Source organism: Saccopteryx bilineata, chromosome 4 (genome assembly GCF_036850765.1).
Source record: "Saccopteryx bilineata isolate mSacBil1 chromosome 4, mSacBil1_pri_phased_curated, whole genome shotgun sequence".
In the NCBI taxonomy this organism is placed as follows: Eukaryota; Metazoa; Chordata; class Mammalia; order Chiroptera; family Emballonuridae; genus Saccopteryx; species Saccopteryx bilineata.
Genome location: NC_089493.1, coordinates 31,878,024 through 31,896,210, shown reverse-complemented (window position 1 = coordinate 31,896,210; position 18,187 = coordinate 31,878,024). Strand labels below are relative to the sequence as shown.

The window sequence follows — 18,187 nt, the reverse complement described above, 5'->3', positions numbered from 1 at the left end:
CCAGATATGCTAATTTTATTGGACAGATACATAAGTCACAATACATATTTAATGTTTAAGTAGGCACAGGAAGTGTGAGTGACAAGCATGCCGCAGCTTTGAGAATAGTAGGGGTGTGCAGAGATGTCTCCCTTCAGCCAAGACTCAGATTCTTCTACTCCCAGCTTTCATATCGATGAATATTAAGTATCTAGTTCTTTGGAACCTAAAAGAACAAAACAAACAAACAAACAAACAAAAAACAACAAAAAGATTCATAGAAACAGAGCTGAAACTGATGGTTGCCAGAGGGAAGGGGCTGGGAGTTGGGAAGAAAAAGGTGAGGGAGATTATATAGTCAATAATAGTGTAATAAGTTTGCCCAGTGACAGATGATTGATTACTAGACTTGGTGAGGTGATCACAATGTAAGGTATATAAATGTTGAATCACTATTTTGTACACCTGAAACTAAAATAATATTGTACCCCTACTATACTTATATTATAAATAAATAAATATCTGGTTATCACTGTACTGAATGTAGTTTCAGACCCAAAGTGGCGTGCCCTTTGTCAGCTCAGACCCTGTTGTTCAAGATGGACTTTTCCATGCCTTATAATTCCGTCTACTAAGGCTGTAGTTCTTAGTAGCAACCCTCCCCATTTTACTTAAATGTCAACGGGCAGGCAATAGGAGGAAAATTTTAGAATCAAAATGACTCAGGGCTGGTTCATAGGAACTGCTTTCTCCCCATACTCTCTCTGAAGATTATTAATTCTTCTGTCATTTGATTCATATTTGATATAGTAAAACTTGTATTAAAAGGAACATATGAGAAGTGAGATGGTTAAAGAATGGTTAAGTTGTTAATAAAGAGTGTGTTGATCTGGATTGCCAACAAATAAGGTGCTATAAAACCTTCCTGTTCACCTGAAGAGTCTTACCTTTTTTTAGTCAATGAACAATATATAGTTCCTTTTAAAATAGTGCTTCATCACTTCATTGATCAGTATAAGTTTTTAGAACTTTTGACAGGAATTTAGGATAATTCTGGAGGCATGGAGCTACATTTATGGCGTGATCTTTTTCTTTTTCTTTTAATAGAGACAGAGTTAGAAAAAGGGACATTATATTGGTACAGACAGAGAGGAAGGGAGAGAGATGAGAAGCATCAATTCTTTGTTGCGGCACCTTAGTTGTTTGTTGATTACTTTCTCATATGTGTCTTGACTGGGGGCTACAGCAGAGCGAGTGACCCCTTGCTCAAGCCAGCGACCTTGGGCTCAAGCCAGCGACCATGGGGTCATGATCCCACGCTCAAGTCAGTGACCCTGCGCTCAAGCTGGTGAGCCTGTGCTCAAGCAAGATAAGCCTGCACTGAAGCCGATGGCCTTGCGGTTTTGAACCTGGGTCCTCTACATCCAAGTCCAATGCTTTATCAACTGCGCCACTGCCTGGTCAGGCAGCATGATCTTTTCTTAAAATTTTAATTAATTGTCTCAGTCCATAGTCTATTTTTTAAATAGAAAAGCTGAAATTAAATAATGAGATGTTTCTAGGCTCTGTAAGGACACGTATGCCTCTTGATTACCACTGTATCTCAAACACCTGGCCTACAGCCTGGTATGCAGGCAGTATTTGTGAAATATTAGTAGCCTAAATGAATGAATGGGTGAAATTTAATATCTATGTCAATAATGCTGTTGATTCCATCTTATAAATAATATAGACCAAACCTGTTCAACCAGACTTGAAGTTTGGAAAAGCAGGTGTGTATATCACCAATAGTCTTATTTGGATGCTTCCTATAAATAGCATAAAATTGCTCTGATCTCAAGATGTCCCCAATTTCACAAGTAGCACTAGTCGTGAATATTGAGTGTTTTTTGAGTGGGACTTCTTCCTGGCCCTGAATTATACTTAACTTTTCTTCTCTCTTTTTGAATTCACAGAGCAGTAAAGAAGCCCTTTCAGAAGTCAACGCCACTGGAGTGGCCATGCTTTTCTCTGCCGGGACATTTCTTTATGTTGCCACAGTACATGTCCTCCCTGAGGTGGGAGGAATGGGGCATAGCCACAAACCCGACGCCGCTGGAGGGCGCGGCCTCAGCCGCCTGGAGGTGGCAGCCCTGGTTCTGGGTTGCCTCATCCCACTCGTCCTGTCAATAGAACACCAGCATTAAATGTTCAGGTTCCGGCCTCGGTCCGTGGCTGTTTGCCATCCAGTGAGAACAGCCGACACGTGACAGCTGCTCACTTCCTCAGTCTCTTGTCTCACCTTGCCCATCTCCACCTGTATTCCTAGAGTCCAGAGGGAGGTGAGATTAAAACCTGGAGAAACAGAAGGCTTTTAGAGTAGAAACAACACGTTGTGACTGGATATAGACATTCCACTGTGTTGTCTTTTAAAGGGCCCTGGGCATTTTTGAGTTTTGATGTTTCTCTTAACCCTATTCTCAGGGAAGATGGAATTCAGTTTTAAGGAAAAGTGGAGAACTTCATATTCACAATGAAATAGTAATTATGACAGTACAGTGTTCTGTAATTAAGCTAAATCTCTTAGTTTAGAGGCTGTGCCACTTTATCCATTGATTTTTAACATGGTTCTCACCATGTAAGACTGGTGCTTTAGCATCTATGCCACATGCCTTGATAGAAGGTCCTAGTGCCAGCTGTCTTAGATGCTAAAGATAACTGTAGTTAATTTGGGGCTAAAGTCAGAAAAATGATGGCAAGACACATTGAAAGTTGACTTTATACTCGAGAGATATCCACTGAAAAGGGGATGTCGGGAGGACTTTACACCTCCTTCTGCACATGCCTCTTTGAGGACAGCCTGCCATTCCGCCACATGGAGCAACAGAGGTGGACTATCTTCTTAAGAGCTGACTAGTATTTCGTAGCATTTCTTTTCAAGTTCTCCTTTGCAGAACACCTGCCTCTAACACATTCTTATAAGGAGCCAAGTTCTAGTAGGTTCAGGCCTCGGCGTTCCTTCAAGAACAGTCAGATCCCAAAGTATCTTTGGAAATTAAGTGGTGTTAAATTTTAAGTGATTTTGGAAAGATACTGACATCTTTGTAATAACCTTTTTAAAAGTAAGATTACGAAAACCTATGTTGTCCTTTTTTTCTTAAGTATTTATTTTAGCAGACCAACAGTCCCTCTGGCAAAATCCTTGGTGTCTCTTGGGGGGTGCCAGGTCTGTGTCACCTAAGCACCTATAGCAGTGACAAAAGTCAAGATGCATCACAAATGGGAAGTGTTCGCCTGTTCATTTAAAGCTTACTGAAATCATGTCTTTCGTCTCTTCATCTTTTCCATGCTTTTCTCCTACTTTTCCCTCCAGCCCCTCCTCCCTACAATGTGCTGCTTACTGCTCCTGGCAATGTTACTATTTGTGTGAGTTAAGTCTCATCAAGACAACCACTTGAGCTGCAATATTGTTTCTATTCCTTATTCCCTTTAATGAAGTTCCTTTGCGTCAACTGCAGCTTTGTTAAGCCTTTAAAATAGAACTTCCTCATAGGTGAGATGACACAATCACTAATATTCTGGTAACTTAAACAATTGAGATAGTAAAAATGTTTAACAAACTGGGATGATTTTTCCGTATTTGCCAATATCCTTGTAAACTTTATATTATCAAATAAGTGTAAAATACTGTATTATTTATTTTGATTTTCTGTACCATTTCAAAATATATTACATAAAGAGGGAACCAGACTATTTTCTTCAGGGCAGTTGGATTTAGGAGTTTGTAAAATGTTTTATATGACACATATGCCAGCATGCCTATGATTTCTTTATTTCCTTCCTAGATTTGTCTGTCACTGGGTCAGCAGCTGCGGAAATAGAACTTGTGAGCCCTCTGCTGGCTGTAGACCAAAGTAGCATAAATAGGATTAGGCTTTGTATAGTCTTTGACAACGATTACCTACAATATTAAAACCAACAAAAGCTACAGTATGGAAAGTTGAAGTAACTTTCCTGATAACAATACTGATTTATGAGAGTCACGGGTTTTCACCTGGTTCTTCAAAATGACATGGTTGCCTTGATTCTCCCTGGATATTTACTTTGTTAATGAATATGTCTGGTTTGGATAGTAGCACTTTCTATCATATTGTTATGTGCAATGATAAGAAATCTGTTCCGCTGGCCAAAGCCTCTTTCAGCAGTGCCTTGCCATCACGCTTAAAAGTTTGGCTAGAATATCTTGCTGGTTAAGGCCTTGAACTCGGCAAGGATTGAACCATCTAACTTCCAAATTTGCCTTTCTCTCTGGACCTCACATTAATAGGCAAACCTTTCAAGGCCTATCAGCTCTCTGAAGCTGTGGGCTTTCCCACATTTTAAAGCTGCTGCCTCAGGAACTACTAATTTCTCTCCTGGTCAGCAGATAGAAATAGCCATACTAACCATATAGGGCTCAAATGCATCTTCGGGCAGCAGGGAACCGAGCAGCATGGCAGAGGCCTCCCTTCCGGGGAGAAGACCTTGCTCATGGAGGGCAGTGTCCCAGGAGAGGCCACATCCATGGTCACTTACTGGCATATTTCAGTTCCATTTTTGTCTTGTTTAAAACTGCCTCTTCAGATGTGGATGCCTTAATGCTCTCACACACTTGGAAATATTTGTGATACTTAAGTGGCTGCCATGATTACAGATGGAATTATTGGCTACCAAAGATGCAATTGATGATGACAAGAATAGTCCTTCCTTCCTCATAGCCAAAGTTAATTGCAATTTGATTACCTTTCCTTGGTAGGGATAGACTTTCTTCAGATTCCAAGTACCCTCTTATAGCGGATTAAGTTGAAAAGTACTACTGATCCACCCCCCTCTCTTGTTCTCCAGTGAGTAGCTGCTCGGCCCCTGTTTCCCCAGAGCAGTGATGTTCCAGGTCTGGTGGCTTTCCTGTGCATGCTGTTGCCAGATGTCTTTTGTTTAGGCAAAAGTTCTGCACTGGGATATAGAGTTAGAAATGGTACCATCTACAGAGGCTATGTGTTCTCTCTGCCCTCCACACCCCAAGTCACCTTTTTATTTCCCACGCCTAGTCAAATCAGCTGAGTCCGCCCTGTTCCTATATTTTGAATCATCTTTAGAAAAAAGAGAGAGGTGGCCATTTTGAGTGGTTAGTTATTTGTAGAAAGGAGAAAAGTATAATTGTGTTTTTTTTTACTGGCCTACTACTAAGTGTCACTGCCTGGTTTTTCTCTTTTTCAAGGATTAGAACTAGGAGGACACACCAGCATGGGGTGTATCAAGCCCCTTAGACATGGTAGCTAGGTTCTGAACACGGGAACTGTGTGTCAGCAGCACAAGCCCTCAAATAATGTGCCTGCCTAGGGCGCCGCAGGGCGCCTTGGGAGACAGAGAATGATGACCAGATTCATCCAAGAACTGCTACAGTGCCAGGTGAGAACCCTGTGGGTGTTCCACAGGGGAGCCTGCCTTGCATTCAAGTGTTGCTGCTCAATACAGAATGGTTTGCATCACCCAGAGAGCACTGTTGGAGATGCTTTGAAATTAAAACCAGTGACTTGGCCCCTTTGTACCTGAGACATCTAGATTCCCCTCAGGGGACCTGAGGGAAATTGTGACTTGTAGGAATGGACAAGAGAACCATTAGCAATTTTCTAGATATCCTCGGCCTAACATAAAGAGATTGGCTTTCATCTTTTTTTCTGATAGCATCTTCTGGCAAGCTGGAAGTCTTGTGAGAGAACACTGCAGTTCCCTGGCTCAGTAGCCTGAACAGTGATTTTAAACGTCCCATTTTCTGGATCCTTTTGTACACATGAAATCATTCCATGGATGGCTGCCTTATAGTTTTGTCTCTTTCCACTCTAGTTGTGAATGGTTAAACAATTTTTTTGCTGTTTTTGGATTTGTTTTCAGATATTAAATTTTTATTAGTGCATACCTATGTGAGTAGCTCGTTAATTATCCTCTTGGCAGTTTGTTTTCTCTGTTTGATGACCAGATTGGACCCACATTTGAGCACAGAAAAGGTCAGGAAAAGCTTTGAAGGGCAAAGGGAAGCTGTGCCCACCGTGTGCACATCCGTTAGAGAAGGAGCGAAGGAAAGGAGATTAAGGACTCCATACACCATCTGCCCCAGAAGATACCAGTTCATTGATGGTTTTTCTTTTTTTTGCTTTGCTATTGTTGTTAGCAAACATTATTTATGAAGGTAGCTATTTACTCCCAGAAAGGAGAAGCAGGCAACGGATCCCAGTCACAGGGATGTATTTCAAAGGGCAAAGTTGCTATACAAATACATAGAGCTGTGGACAACTGACCCTGGGAACACAGATTTATACAAAAGTACAGTTTATAAATTTGGTGAGTTTTCTCCCTCTGGACTTCAGTACTAGAGCTCATTTTTAGCTCACGCAGAGATAAGCATTATATACAGCAGTATATTACTTAAATATAGTTTGTATGTTTCCATTATTTATTACTGGCCCACTTTGTGCTGATTTTCTTTATAGTGTATCACATGTGCTGCAGTAAATTACAAAGACTGCACAGTTACACATTTTCTGAAAACCTTGTGAATAGGCACTAGGACATGTACTTAAAATTCCTGCCATCTCTTAAAGAAGCCTTTGAATGAAGTGCCTACATGCCTCCTTTGCCTTGAGCAGGGTGACCTTGGAAATCTTAGGAACCAGAATTATTAAGTAATAGCCCTTTCATCCTGCTGCTTTGAAGTCAAGACGTATATACAGTATATATGTTTAACCCAAATAGCCAGCAGTCCTTATTCTATTTAGTTACATTTCTGATTCTTCAAAACTAGAGCTGGGTCTGACAATGTGGTTTCTATCATGTAAGGAATAAGCAGCCTTGTTCTTACTGTCCCGGTGTCTAGAATACCCTTCCCCCAGCTCCCTCCGGTCTTTGGGTCTGGATCCAAATCTCCCATTAGGCCCCTGTGACTGCCCTATTTAAATTATAATCTGCCCCACCCCAGGCTCCTCAACCTGTTCTGTTTCTTTTCCTATAGTACTGATAGCCTTCTAATCTGCTTTATAAAATTTTGTTTTACTTTGGCCTGACCTGTGGTGGTGCAGTGGGATAAAGCATCGACCTGGAACACTGAGGTTGCCGGTTGGAAACCTTGGGCTTGCCTGGTCAAGGCGCATATGGGAGTTGATGCTTCCTGCTCCTTCCCCTTCTCTCTCTCTCTCTCTCTCTCTCTCTCCCCCCTCTCTCTAAAAATCAAAATATTTTTTAAAATAAAAATAATTTTTTTTACATTGTCCCTTTTTCTCAAAATATGAGCTCCAGGAAGCTAGTTCTCAATAAATAAATGTTAAGTGAATTGGTCTGTCCTGAGGGGTACTTTTTTCCCAATCTATGCTCCCACCCCAACTAGCTGCTGCCCTGATCCCTGGCAGAACCAGCTTTTGGGGAACTCCACTAATTCCCGCCTTGGTCTCACCCTGAGGTGAGGTCTGCTTGGATATTAGCAGGGAGTCTGGGAGTCAGAAAAGACATGAGACTGAAGGTGCAGGTGGGAAATTAACTGCGTTCAGGTGACTTCAGTAAGGTGCTGTGTGGCTGATTGGGGGGTGGGAAAATCTGGACCCCATTTCTGGCTCAGCTACTGATTTCTGCTATAGTGTTGTTGCTCAGTTTTATAAACATTGGCCAGGATTTTGAGCGAAAGCATGTGTCTCACTCTGGTCGCCTCATTTATAGAGGGATCCTGACAAAATCAGGAAGCACCGAAAGAGTGAGCCCAGTGGAGAGGAGATGGAGAGCCAGGACACTGGAGGAGACCTGGGAGGGACCAGACTGCTCACCTCTTTTCAGGAGGTTCCTGGGGGGCAGAATTTGATAGCCATCACCAGATACTCAAAGGCTGTCAGATACAGGAGAGCACAGACCTATATTCTCCGGAGGGTAGAATGGGAAGTAAGCTGAGTCCCATCTCTTCTCCACTTACTCTTACTTACCTTTTCATTCAGTTAACTGAGCCCTTCCTATGGACCAGGCACTCTTAGGTGCTGAGTGTACAGAAGTGAGTAAGGGTCAGTGCCTGTCCTTAAAGAGCTTGTGGTTCAGTGAGGCATTCAAACAAGGACACACAGTTGCTAGCAGGCCAGCACTGGGAGACAAGGCAGCACAGCGTGCTTAGAGAACGCACCAGTGCAGGGAACCCAGAGTGGGCTCTTCAGGGAGGTCACCCAGAGGGGAAGGAGACCAGGGCTAAACTCAAAGGCTAAGTGAGTGAGCTAGAGAAAGTACGAAAGGTTCTCTGAGCACCTGTGTGACCAAGGCTTGGTGACACAAGAATGTGGACTCTCTCCTGACCTTAATGCTGAGGTCACTGATTCAAAACCCTGGGCTTGCCTGTAAAGTAACTACTATAGGTTGATGCTTCCTGTTCCTCCCCACCTTACCTTTCCCCCTCCCTCTCTCTTTCCCCCTCTCCAAAATCAATTTAAAATGTGGATTCTGCATAAAAGTGCCACTGGCTGAAGGAGAGGGGAGGCAAGAGTGGTGTGCACTCAATAAAATATGAGCTCCAGGAAGCTAGTTCTCAATAAACATTGAGACATGTCATGCCCTGGATGCTAGCTAAGATTCAGATTTAAAATTCTATAGATAATTAGGCCTAGCAATGGCCTTGGTGATTCCCACCTGGACAGATAAATCCAGCTGGACCCCCTTCCCAGGTGTAGTCTTGGCTGGCCTCTGAGTTCCTGTCCCCACATGGATGACTCAGGGGTGTGGCGGTTCAGTTTCCAGATCCTTGTGCTCCAGGGGCTCCCCTGGCACCTCCAGGTAGAGCTTGGTGATTTTTCTCCTCCCTTATCCCTGCCTGTCTCCCCCACTTCCCGGCTGGGGCCCAAAGACACCCCTCGTTCCCCTTCTGAACATCTGTGTCACACCCTGGCCTGGGAGGGGCGCCCAGTCTGCCTTTTATCCTTTGTTCTCCCTCTCCCACACTCCTGTACCCTCCCATGTCCTTTAAGATTATGCTCTCCTTTGATTCCCACCCCCGTGGCCTGCTGGCTTTGAACCTGCAGGTGATGCCCTCTACCCCACCTCCTCTCCCTCTCATGTTCCCCTGGGGGCAACCAAGCTCTGCATCAGATAAAGGATCCTAAGATCTACCCTGGCATTAGGAAATGACACCAAAGTGGAATATAATTCAATAAAAAGATGTCTTTTTGTTTTTAGAGAGAGGAGGGAGAAGTGGGAAGCATCAACTTGCAGTAGTTGCTTCCCATATGTGTCTTGACTAGGCAAGCCCAGGGATTTGAACCGGCGACCTCAGCATTCCAGGTCCATGCTTTATCTGCTGCGCCACCACAAGTCAGGCAATAAAAAGATGTTTGAATCCTCAGAAGAGGAGGAGGGAATGGCAGCAGAAAAGGCTTCTCAAAAGAATAGTCATTTGAGCCTGGTGGCTTCTCAGAATATTAGCTCCAGTGTGGCTGGGGCAGGGGCTAGGGAGCAACAGGAGGAAAGCCCGGGCAGGAGGTCAGGACCAGCTTGTGGAGGGTGCTACAAAGGTCAGGAGTTGGGAGCTGGAGTCAAAGGAATGGAGACCCAGCGAGGGGTTTTCATGTGTGTGTGACAGAGGTAGAGAGAGACACAGAGGGACAGATAGGGAGGGAGGGGGATGAGAAGCATCAATTCTTCATTGTAGCACCTTAGTTCATTGATTGCTTTCTCGTATGTGCCTTGACCAAGGGGCTACAGCAGACTGAGTGACTCCTTGCTCAAGCCGGCAACCTTGGGGTTTCGAACCCCAGTCCCATGCTCTATCCACTGTGCCACCGCCTGGTTAGGCCCAGCCAAGGGTTTTAAACAGAAAGCTCACAGGATCATCTCTGGGCCTTGAGATCACATGAATGATGGTGGGGAGCAGAGATTCTTTGGGGTCCTGCTGCAGATCAATGGGAGAGTCATTTGGAAAGTGGAAGAGGACGACATGAAGCAAGTTGGAAGGCTCAGAGAAGTCCAGCGATTGTCTTAGTTCGTACAGTTAATGGTACTGACCAGGTAACTCAGTTGGTTAGTGTCGTCCCAATATGCCAAGGTTGTGGGTTCGATCCCCAGTCGGGGCACATGTAGGAAGCAAGCAATTACTGCATAAATAAGTGGAGTAAGTCAGTGTTTCTCCACCTACCATTCCACACTCTAAAATAAATATTTTTTTTTAATTAAAATAAAAAGCTGTTGCAGCACCTGAACAGGGGCCAAGTGAAGACAATTCAGTAAGCATTTGTTGAGCACCTACTACATGCCGTGGACTCTATCCTCAAGGAGCTCAGTCTGGAAGGGACATAAACACATAGCTAAGTGAAATAAGCCAGACACAGAAAGACAAATACTGTATGATCTCACATGTGGAATCTAAAAAAGTTAAACTCAGAACCAGAGAGTAGAATGAATGGTGGTTATCAGGGTGTGGAGAATGGAGAGAAGTTGGTCAAAGGGTACAAACTTTGGTCAAAGGGTACAAACTTTAAGTTACAAGAATAAGTTTTGGAGAGCTAATGTACAGTTAATACTGTACTGCATACTTAAAATTTGCTAAGAGTAGATCTTAAGTGTTCTAAACACACACACATACAAAAACAGTAAGTATATGAGGTGATGGATATGTTAACCTGATTGTGGAAAGCATTTCCCAATGTATATGTATATTAAGTAATCATACTGTATGTACACCTTTAAAAAGTCATGTTGTACAACACAAATATATACAATTTTTATTTTCAATCTTACCTTAGTGAAGCTGGGGGAGAATAAAAATGGTAAGAAAATATGTGTTCACTATTAGGAGTCTACCCTGAAGCACAGCTAAGAGGCTGCAGTTTCATAGTGCAAACAGAATTACATCCTCAGTTGTGCAGGAACTTGGAGCCTCAGCTGAGTGGGCAAGTGAGGGAAAAGAAGGGAAGACAGGCCTAGTGTTTTCCCAGACTGCACTGCACTGGCACTGTGCCGCAGGGGGCTGGGGCTGGGCTTAGGTTCAGACCAAATCAAGTAACTCTGTCTTGATCCTGCCACTTTTTCTCATTCAACACAAATTTGAGAGCCTGTCATGTTCCAGGAAATGACTAGCTCAATGACCTGTGGTAGACAACCTTTCTGGACTTCAATTTTTTTTATCTGGAAAACTTAAAAGTAATACATACCTCATTAGGGCTGTTTCAAAGATTAAATGAAATAGGTAAGATGTAAATAATATATTTAGAACATCAGCTCTGTGTCTGAGCATGTAGGTCTCTGAGAACCCCGAGTTTGCATCCCTGCCTGGTCTCACCATAGTTCATGATAAGATTGGGCAGCTGGGACCCACACTCGGTCTGGGGCACTGAATTGGCACCCAGCTTGTTTTGTCTTTGGCAGAACTGTCTGCCAGGCATTCAGCACTCCCACCAGCTGAAGCAGCGAGCACAAGGGAAGCAGAAACAGCTTCTCCCAAGGCTGCCCTGGCATGATCTGGGCTGGCTAAGCGAAGCAGAGGCCACTTAACTATCTAGTGGTCCTTCAAACTCATACTGTTTGTCTCAGGGCAGTCTCCCCCACCCCTTACCTATCCTACTTGTGGTCTATTCAGTGTCCTGTATGCAGAGGGGATTGGCAAGATTGGTTTCTCTCTGCTACTGTAGAAACTTGTATTTTATTTCTTCCATTGAAGATACTGGATCTTTCCCAGGAACCATCTGGGCTCACCCAGCCCTCTGCTCGGAAGTATCAATACTTCCTTAAGACTGATTTTTCCAGGTATCCTGCCTTTCCCCCACCTATGGCTTATGAGCTCATCCCTAGTCCTACATCACAAGCAGCCAAATCTGGTCCTGCCCTGACTAAGCGAAAAAGGAATTTATTAAAAGGTATTAGTAGGGCCAGAGAACCAGGCCTAACCAGAGGTGAAAGCTTCTAGGAATGCCACCCAAAACCATGCTGGGGAAGCTGCCGCCATCACAAAGCACTCGGTGCTGCCATCCGTGTGCAGCCAGGAGCCCACCCAGTCGTGGCTGCCACTGCAGCCAATGCAAATACTGCTTGCTGTGCTGGGAACACTACTTTGCAGCCACAACTGACCCCCAACTCAAGTCAGATGCCTTTAGTACCACCTTCCCTTGAGAAAACATGCCTGGGCATAGTCTTTCCTTATGTTTTTCACCTACAACTTTGAACTTCTGAGTTCAAAGTCCTGTCCTGGTGTCCCTGACTGGTGAACTCCACACTACAGCCTTCTAACACAAGTTTTCCAGTTTCTAACTGGAAAAAGCAGGACTCCCAAAATGGGAAATTTTAAACATGTCAAAAAGAGCCCAACCCACGTGAAATGTCTACTTTGTGCTCTATCCACAAGCTCTCATCATCTTCCTAGTCTTGTCTCCTCCGATTGATGAAAACCCACCTGAGGCCCTGTGTTAAGACTTGGCCTGTAATGTTCTAGATCAGTGGGAGTCAACCTGGTCCCTACTGCCCACTAGTAGGCATTCCAGCTTTCATGGTGGGCAGTAGCAGAGCAACCAAAGTATAAATAAAAAGATAGATTTAACTAGAGTAAGTTGTCTTATAAAGATTTATTCTGCCGCCTGACCGGGCGGTGGCGCAGTGGATAGAGCGTTGAACTGGGATGCGGAGGACCCAGGTTCAAGACCCCAAGGTTGCCAGCTTGAGTGCAGGCTCATCTGGTTTGAGCAAAGCTCACCAGCTTGAACCCAAGGTCACTGGCTCGAGCAAGGGGTTACTCGGTCTGCTGAAGGCCCGCAGTCAAGGCAAATATGAGAAAGCAATCAATGAACAACTAAGGTGTCGCAACGAAAAACTGATGATTGATGCTTCTCATCTCTCTCCGTTCCCGTCTGTCTGTCCCTATCTATTCCTCTCTCTGACTCTCTCTCTGTCACTCTAAAAAAAAAAAAAAAAAAAAAAAGATTTATTCTGCCAAATTTAGCAAAAATCCAACATAAAGTACTTGGTAAGTAATTATTATTATATACTTTAACTTGTTGTAACTCTGCTTTATAAATTTTATAAAGTAAAGTTACTTCCCTACTTTATGAATCACCATTACTGTGGAACCGGTGAGTGGTTAGAAAATTTTACTACTAACAGGTACAAAAGTGGGCGGTAGGTATAAAAAGGTTGACTACCCCTGTTCTACAGGGACACAAGGGAGTTCAGATGGGCCCCTTTGGACAATGAGCAACAAGGGGATGCTGCCTGTGTTTGGGAACCCCAAAGTTAGTAGGGGAAGGGTGCCAGGGTGTGGAGCCCTTTGGGAGACCCCTCCCCATCTAGACTCATCAAATGTTATACTTGGGAAGGCCTGGGGAAGCATATAGTGTGGATACCAACTCAAATGCCTACAAGGAGCCAGGAAGGCAATAAATGAGGGAAGCAGGCTGAGCAAAGGATGCTGGCTCTGCAGAGAATGTCATTTCAGGCATTAAAAGATTTTTAAAAAATTTTTTTACACTGATTTGAGAGAGAGAAGCATCAACCCATTGTTCCACTTAGCTGTTCCATTTTAGTTGTGCATTCATTGGTTGCTTCATGTACGTGTCCTGACTAGGATGAAACCTGCAACCTTGTGAGCCACCCAGTCAGGGCCAGGCATTTAAAATTTTAAACGTAAAAAGACGTGGAGCCCTAGCTGGATAGCTCGGTTGGTCATCCACCCAAAGCACAGAGGTTGCCAATTGGATACCCGTTCAGGGCAGGCACATACAGTAACAGATCGATTTCTCTCTCTCTCTTCCTTCCCCTGTCTGTCGCTATTATCAATAAATTAAAAGGGGGGGGGCGTGTATAGGTTAGGAATTGGAAAGTCATTGCCTGGGAGAGAATGGGGGACAGTGGAGTTGACTAGACAAGCGCAGCATCAGGGTACTATCGTTGATGGAAATGTTTGCATCTTGCTTTGAGTGGTGGTTACTCGATGTATACATTCGTCAGATAAACTTCATCAAATAACTACTTAAGATCTGTGCATTTTATCATAGATTAATTATACCTCATTTTGCCACTTGGGCAAGTTAAAGTCTATCTAGACACTGACTTGGCTCCCAGACTATTCATTTGCAAACTTCTCTTTCCATCGGACTTCTTTAAAATAAGGAATCACAGCGCCTGAGCGGGAGCGGTTTTCCCGGGAACGCAGGTGAATCTCGCTGGCCTGGAGACGGCCTGCGGCTGCTCAAGCCAGGAAAGAAGAGGAACTGCAGCGCGGTCTGGCCCGCAGCCGCTCCTTGTGCAAACTAAACTCACTTCTTTGCTTTGGAGCGGTGCCAGCAGGCAGCGGCGCGAACACAGCCGTCCCGCGGGACCGAACAGTCGTCTCTGCCCCGGCCTGAAAGAGAGACGGTCACCCACAGCCGCTGCGAGGAGCGGAAGTGGATGGAGCGCCGGGCCCGGGAGCGCCGGCCAGGTGCGCAGATAAATCACAGACACCAACTGCACTGACAGTGCGGGCTTGGCACCGAGTGCCGACTGCCGACGCAGACAGACCAGCTCCTGGAAAAGAAACCTGATCCCGGCGAGTCGGCGGCGGTGCAAAGTGACACCCTCCTGAGCGGGCGGGAAGGGCAGGGAGCGGCCGCCGGCCGGGATGGAACCTTCTCTCGGGTGGGCGCTCCGGACACCTACCTTAGTGTCACTTGGCTACCGCCCTGCCTGGGGAGATAGAGGCATCTGCGCTTTTCAGTGAGAAAACCAACGCTCACCGCAGCTTCATGGAGCTACGTAAGGACCCAGATGGGATTCGAAGCCCGGCTGTCTGACCCCGAACCCTTGCTCCTTACTCGCCACCACGCAGAGGCGAGTAGGGATCTGCAGGGCGACCACAAGCCCAGCACAGAGCAGACGTGTTTCCAGGTCCGACGTGGGTGCCGCACGCGAAAAGGAAGCCGGGGAAGCGATCTGCGCGAGAGGTGGGGGTGGGGACGCGCAGTGGCCGCATCCCGGGCCGAGCGACCCGCCGGGACCTTCCGGAGGCGCGGAGCCGGGCCTTCCAGCCGGCGCCCGCAGTGATTGGCGCTCGCGCCGGCCTCCAGCGAGCGCACCTGCCCCGCCCAGCCAATCGGGGCCAGCAGAATTGGGGCTGTCGCCGGAGGTGGCAGGGGTATGGGGGGAATGCTGCCGGCTGGCGGCTGAGCGGCCCTCCCCTCCGAGTGCTCGCGGGCCCGCCCATTCCCGAGCCTAAGCCACCGGCTGCGCGGCCCGCGCCCGGACCCCCTCTGTGTGGCGCTTCTGGCCCGCGCGCTTTTATGCAGCAGCTCTCTGTCCGGCCGCTCCGGGTCTCCGCTGGCTGGGACGCGCCCCGACGGCGCCCGGAACGGTCTGCCGACACCGCCTCCCTGCAGCCGCCGCCGCTCGCCCACTCTCGCCCGGAACCCAGCGTCCTTGCGGGCCAGCGGGGTGGGTGGACCGGGCCGGCCAGCCCCACCGAGGCAGGATGTTCACGTCCAAGTCCAACTCAGTGTCGCCCTCGCCGTCCCTAGAGCAAGCTGACTCGGACGCACTGGACATCAGCACCAAAGTGCAGCTCTATGGTGTGCTATGGAAGCGGCCCTTCGGCCGACCATCCGCCAAGTGGTCCCGGCGGTGAGTGCGCCTCCCACGTCCCGTGAGGACCGCCCGGGGCGGGGAGGTGGGGAACCCAGGGCCGAAGGACTCCCTACCAGCCCCTTCATTATTACCATCCTGCCACTGCTTCTGTGACCTTGGCTTTGCCCCATTTCACTTTAAGCTGGCACCCCCAAAAAGTGTGGATCCCAGGCTGGGCTGAGTTCATCTTTGCCTGAGAGCTGGTGGAGCTGGGGTGGAACCACTGGCCTGGGGTGGTGGGGAATTCTCTGTGGAATGGGCCTAAGCCTGGGTAAGGAGGTTAGGTGTGGGCTGAAGAGATGTGGCCGTGGGAGGAGCCCAGTTGGGTCAGGTTGGGCCAGATTCTGCTGCAGAAGGAGAGGCTCCATCTCCAGCCAACCATAGGCTGCTGGGACCCGCACTGCCAGTTCCCTCATCTTTGCAACTCCTCTCCCCTAGGCCATGGACACTGGGAGCAGGCTTAGGGGTGCGGTAGGGGTGTCCTGCCCGCCAGGCTTCTGCCTATGCCCAACCGGAGCTTCTGACTCAGGCCAGCGGAAGGAGGCAGGGCAGGGTCTGTGCCCAGCTCTGGATTCGCTGATGTTGGCAACCCTTCCAGTTAGCCCTTAAAATATTTTTTTAGAAAATCCTGGGCTGAGGGAAAAGAGATCCCAGTGCTTCAGACAGAGAAGAGAAACAGAGGGAAGGGCTAAGCTGAGGTGGAGATGGAGCAGAGACGGAGGGGAGTGAGGGAAGCAATGGATTGGTCCTGCCAAAAGGATTGATCCCTGGGAAGGTGTGGCGGGGAGGGTCAGAGCAGCCCCCGGCTTAGTCGTTCAGCGCCAGCTTCCTGGTTCCTAACTCAGAGGCAACTTCCCTAGACGTTAGTAGCCATTTTCCACTTGAGCCTGAAAGGTATTGAAGGAAGGGGGAGCTCACAGCCCTGAACTTGCAGCGAGCTCCCAACGCTGGTTTCAGGAGCAGTGATTTCGTCTTCTGGATAGTTTCCACCTTCAAGCCAATCTCATTTCTGAGATTCATTACTGGAATGGCCTACAGAACTCGACCCTGATCCAGCTCCCTGTAGGTGTGACCTGCCAGGAGACTAGGAGTGTCCAGAGGCTCCCTCCTATCCGACGTCATGGGTCTGCCCCTGAACAAGGGGTCTCGAATGTCCCCAGGACCACAGATCATGGGGCTGTGGCAGTGGTTGGTTCTGATGTTCTATTTTGATGAATAATGTTTCTACAAGACCACAGAACAGATGGTACTGTGAATGTGTTTCCCACTTTACATAGCTGGTTTCACATACACACTTTTATTAGTCCTGCCAGGTTTCTCTGGGACTTAGTGGGATATAGGCTCCTTGAGTTCCTCCAAAGTTAAGCTGTCTTTGATCCCCTAAATCAGTGGTCCCCAACCCCCGAGCCTCAGACCGGTACTGGTCTGTGGGTCATTTGGTACCGGTCCACAGAGAAAGAATAAATAACTTACATTATTTCCGTTTTATTTATATTTAAGTCTGAACGATGTTTTATTTTTTAAAAATGACCAGATTCCCTCTGTTACATCCTTCTAAGACTCACTCTTGACGCTTGTCTCGGTCACGTGATACATTTATCCGTCCCATCCTAAAGGCCGGTCTGTGAAAATATTTTCTGACATTAAACCGGTCCGTGGCCCAAAAAAGGTTGAGGACCACTGCCCTAAATGGAGGCGAGCATCTTGGGGGGCATCTTGTGAGGTACTTCCAGCATTATGTTGTCTGAGCTGTAGCTCCCAAGGGCCAGGGGCAGCCTAGTCTCTACCAGGGCATTCCAGGAGGGGCAGGAAAGCTGCTTGTAGGTTCAGATCCCATTAGAAGCGTGTCCCCTACCCTGTTCTCTTCTGCCTCTGTTGCTCCAGGCAACCAACACTCCTCCACTGGGGCTGGCTGCTGTCCTTGGTATTGTTTCTGGATCTTGCCATCCAAGACTTCTCCTGCCAGACGTTTTCACCTAATTGCATCCCTAGTAAATGCTGAGTATCTGTGGCCCCCCCACCCCCCAGGATATGTCCCTGACCCTCGCTTCACCCCCACTTGTGGGGACCTGGCCTCTGTATCCAGCGTTGATTCCAGTGCTGGGAGGTGTTGGGGACAAAGGCTCCCAGCTAAAAGCACAGTAGTGGAATCAAAGAGGGCTTGGAGAGCTGTAGCAGCCCCTCACCCCCACCCCACAAATTTCCCTCAGCCCCACAGCCACTCACAAAACCATCCAGTCTAAGGATTCTAGAACTGCCACTGTGCAAAGACTCCCCTTCCTCTGGGGCTCCAGAAAGAACTAACATCCCATCTGCCCACTCTGGCCTCTGTCCACGTTCACAGTTGTGGAAATATACCACGCACACACATGCACATATACACTTCATACATGGTTTCCTTGGGTCAGCGACAGAACCAGCCAGAGAGTCAGGTGGGGGGGGGCATGATGCTAAGCTTAGGCCTCTCATTTCCCAGCAGAGCCCCCTGGGCCCCAGTTCCCCATTTGTGAAATGGAGTCTCTGGACCTCAGCTAATTAGCAGCCACAGGAAGGCTTGGGGAGGGGGCAGCTCAGGCGCAAACCACAGAGCCGTGCC

General features: G+C 47.2%; 2 protein-coding genes across 6 annotated transcripts in view; both read left to right on the top strand.

Annotated features, from left to right (window-relative positions):
* The window catches only part of SLC39A9 (solute carrier family 39 member 9), a 60,779-nt gene extending 54,866 nt beyond the window's left edge, over positions 1-5,913 (top strand). Inside the window, exon 7 of the mRNA XM_066273470.1 lies at positions 1,935-5,913. Coding sequence (XP_066129567.1) covers positions 1,935-2,165 — 231 coding nt within the window. The 3' untranslated portion in view covers positions 2,166-5,913. The remainder of the gene's footprint in view (positions 1-1,934) is intronic.
* An 8,423-nt stretch (positions 5,914-14,336) lies between these two features.
* The window catches only part of PLEKHD1 (pleckstrin homology and coiled-coil domain containing D1), a 30,189-nt gene continuing 26,338 nt past the window's right edge, over positions 14,337-18,187 (top strand). For all 5 annotated transcript variants that reach the window (XM_066273468.1, XM_066273466.1, XM_066273467.1 and 2 more), the window contains exon 1: positions 14,337-15,588. In XM_066273468.1, coding sequence (XP_066129565.1) covers positions 15,440-15,588 — 149 coding nt within the window. In that variant the 5' untranslated portion in view covers positions 14,337-15,439. The remainder of the gene's footprint in view (positions 15,589-18,187) is intronic.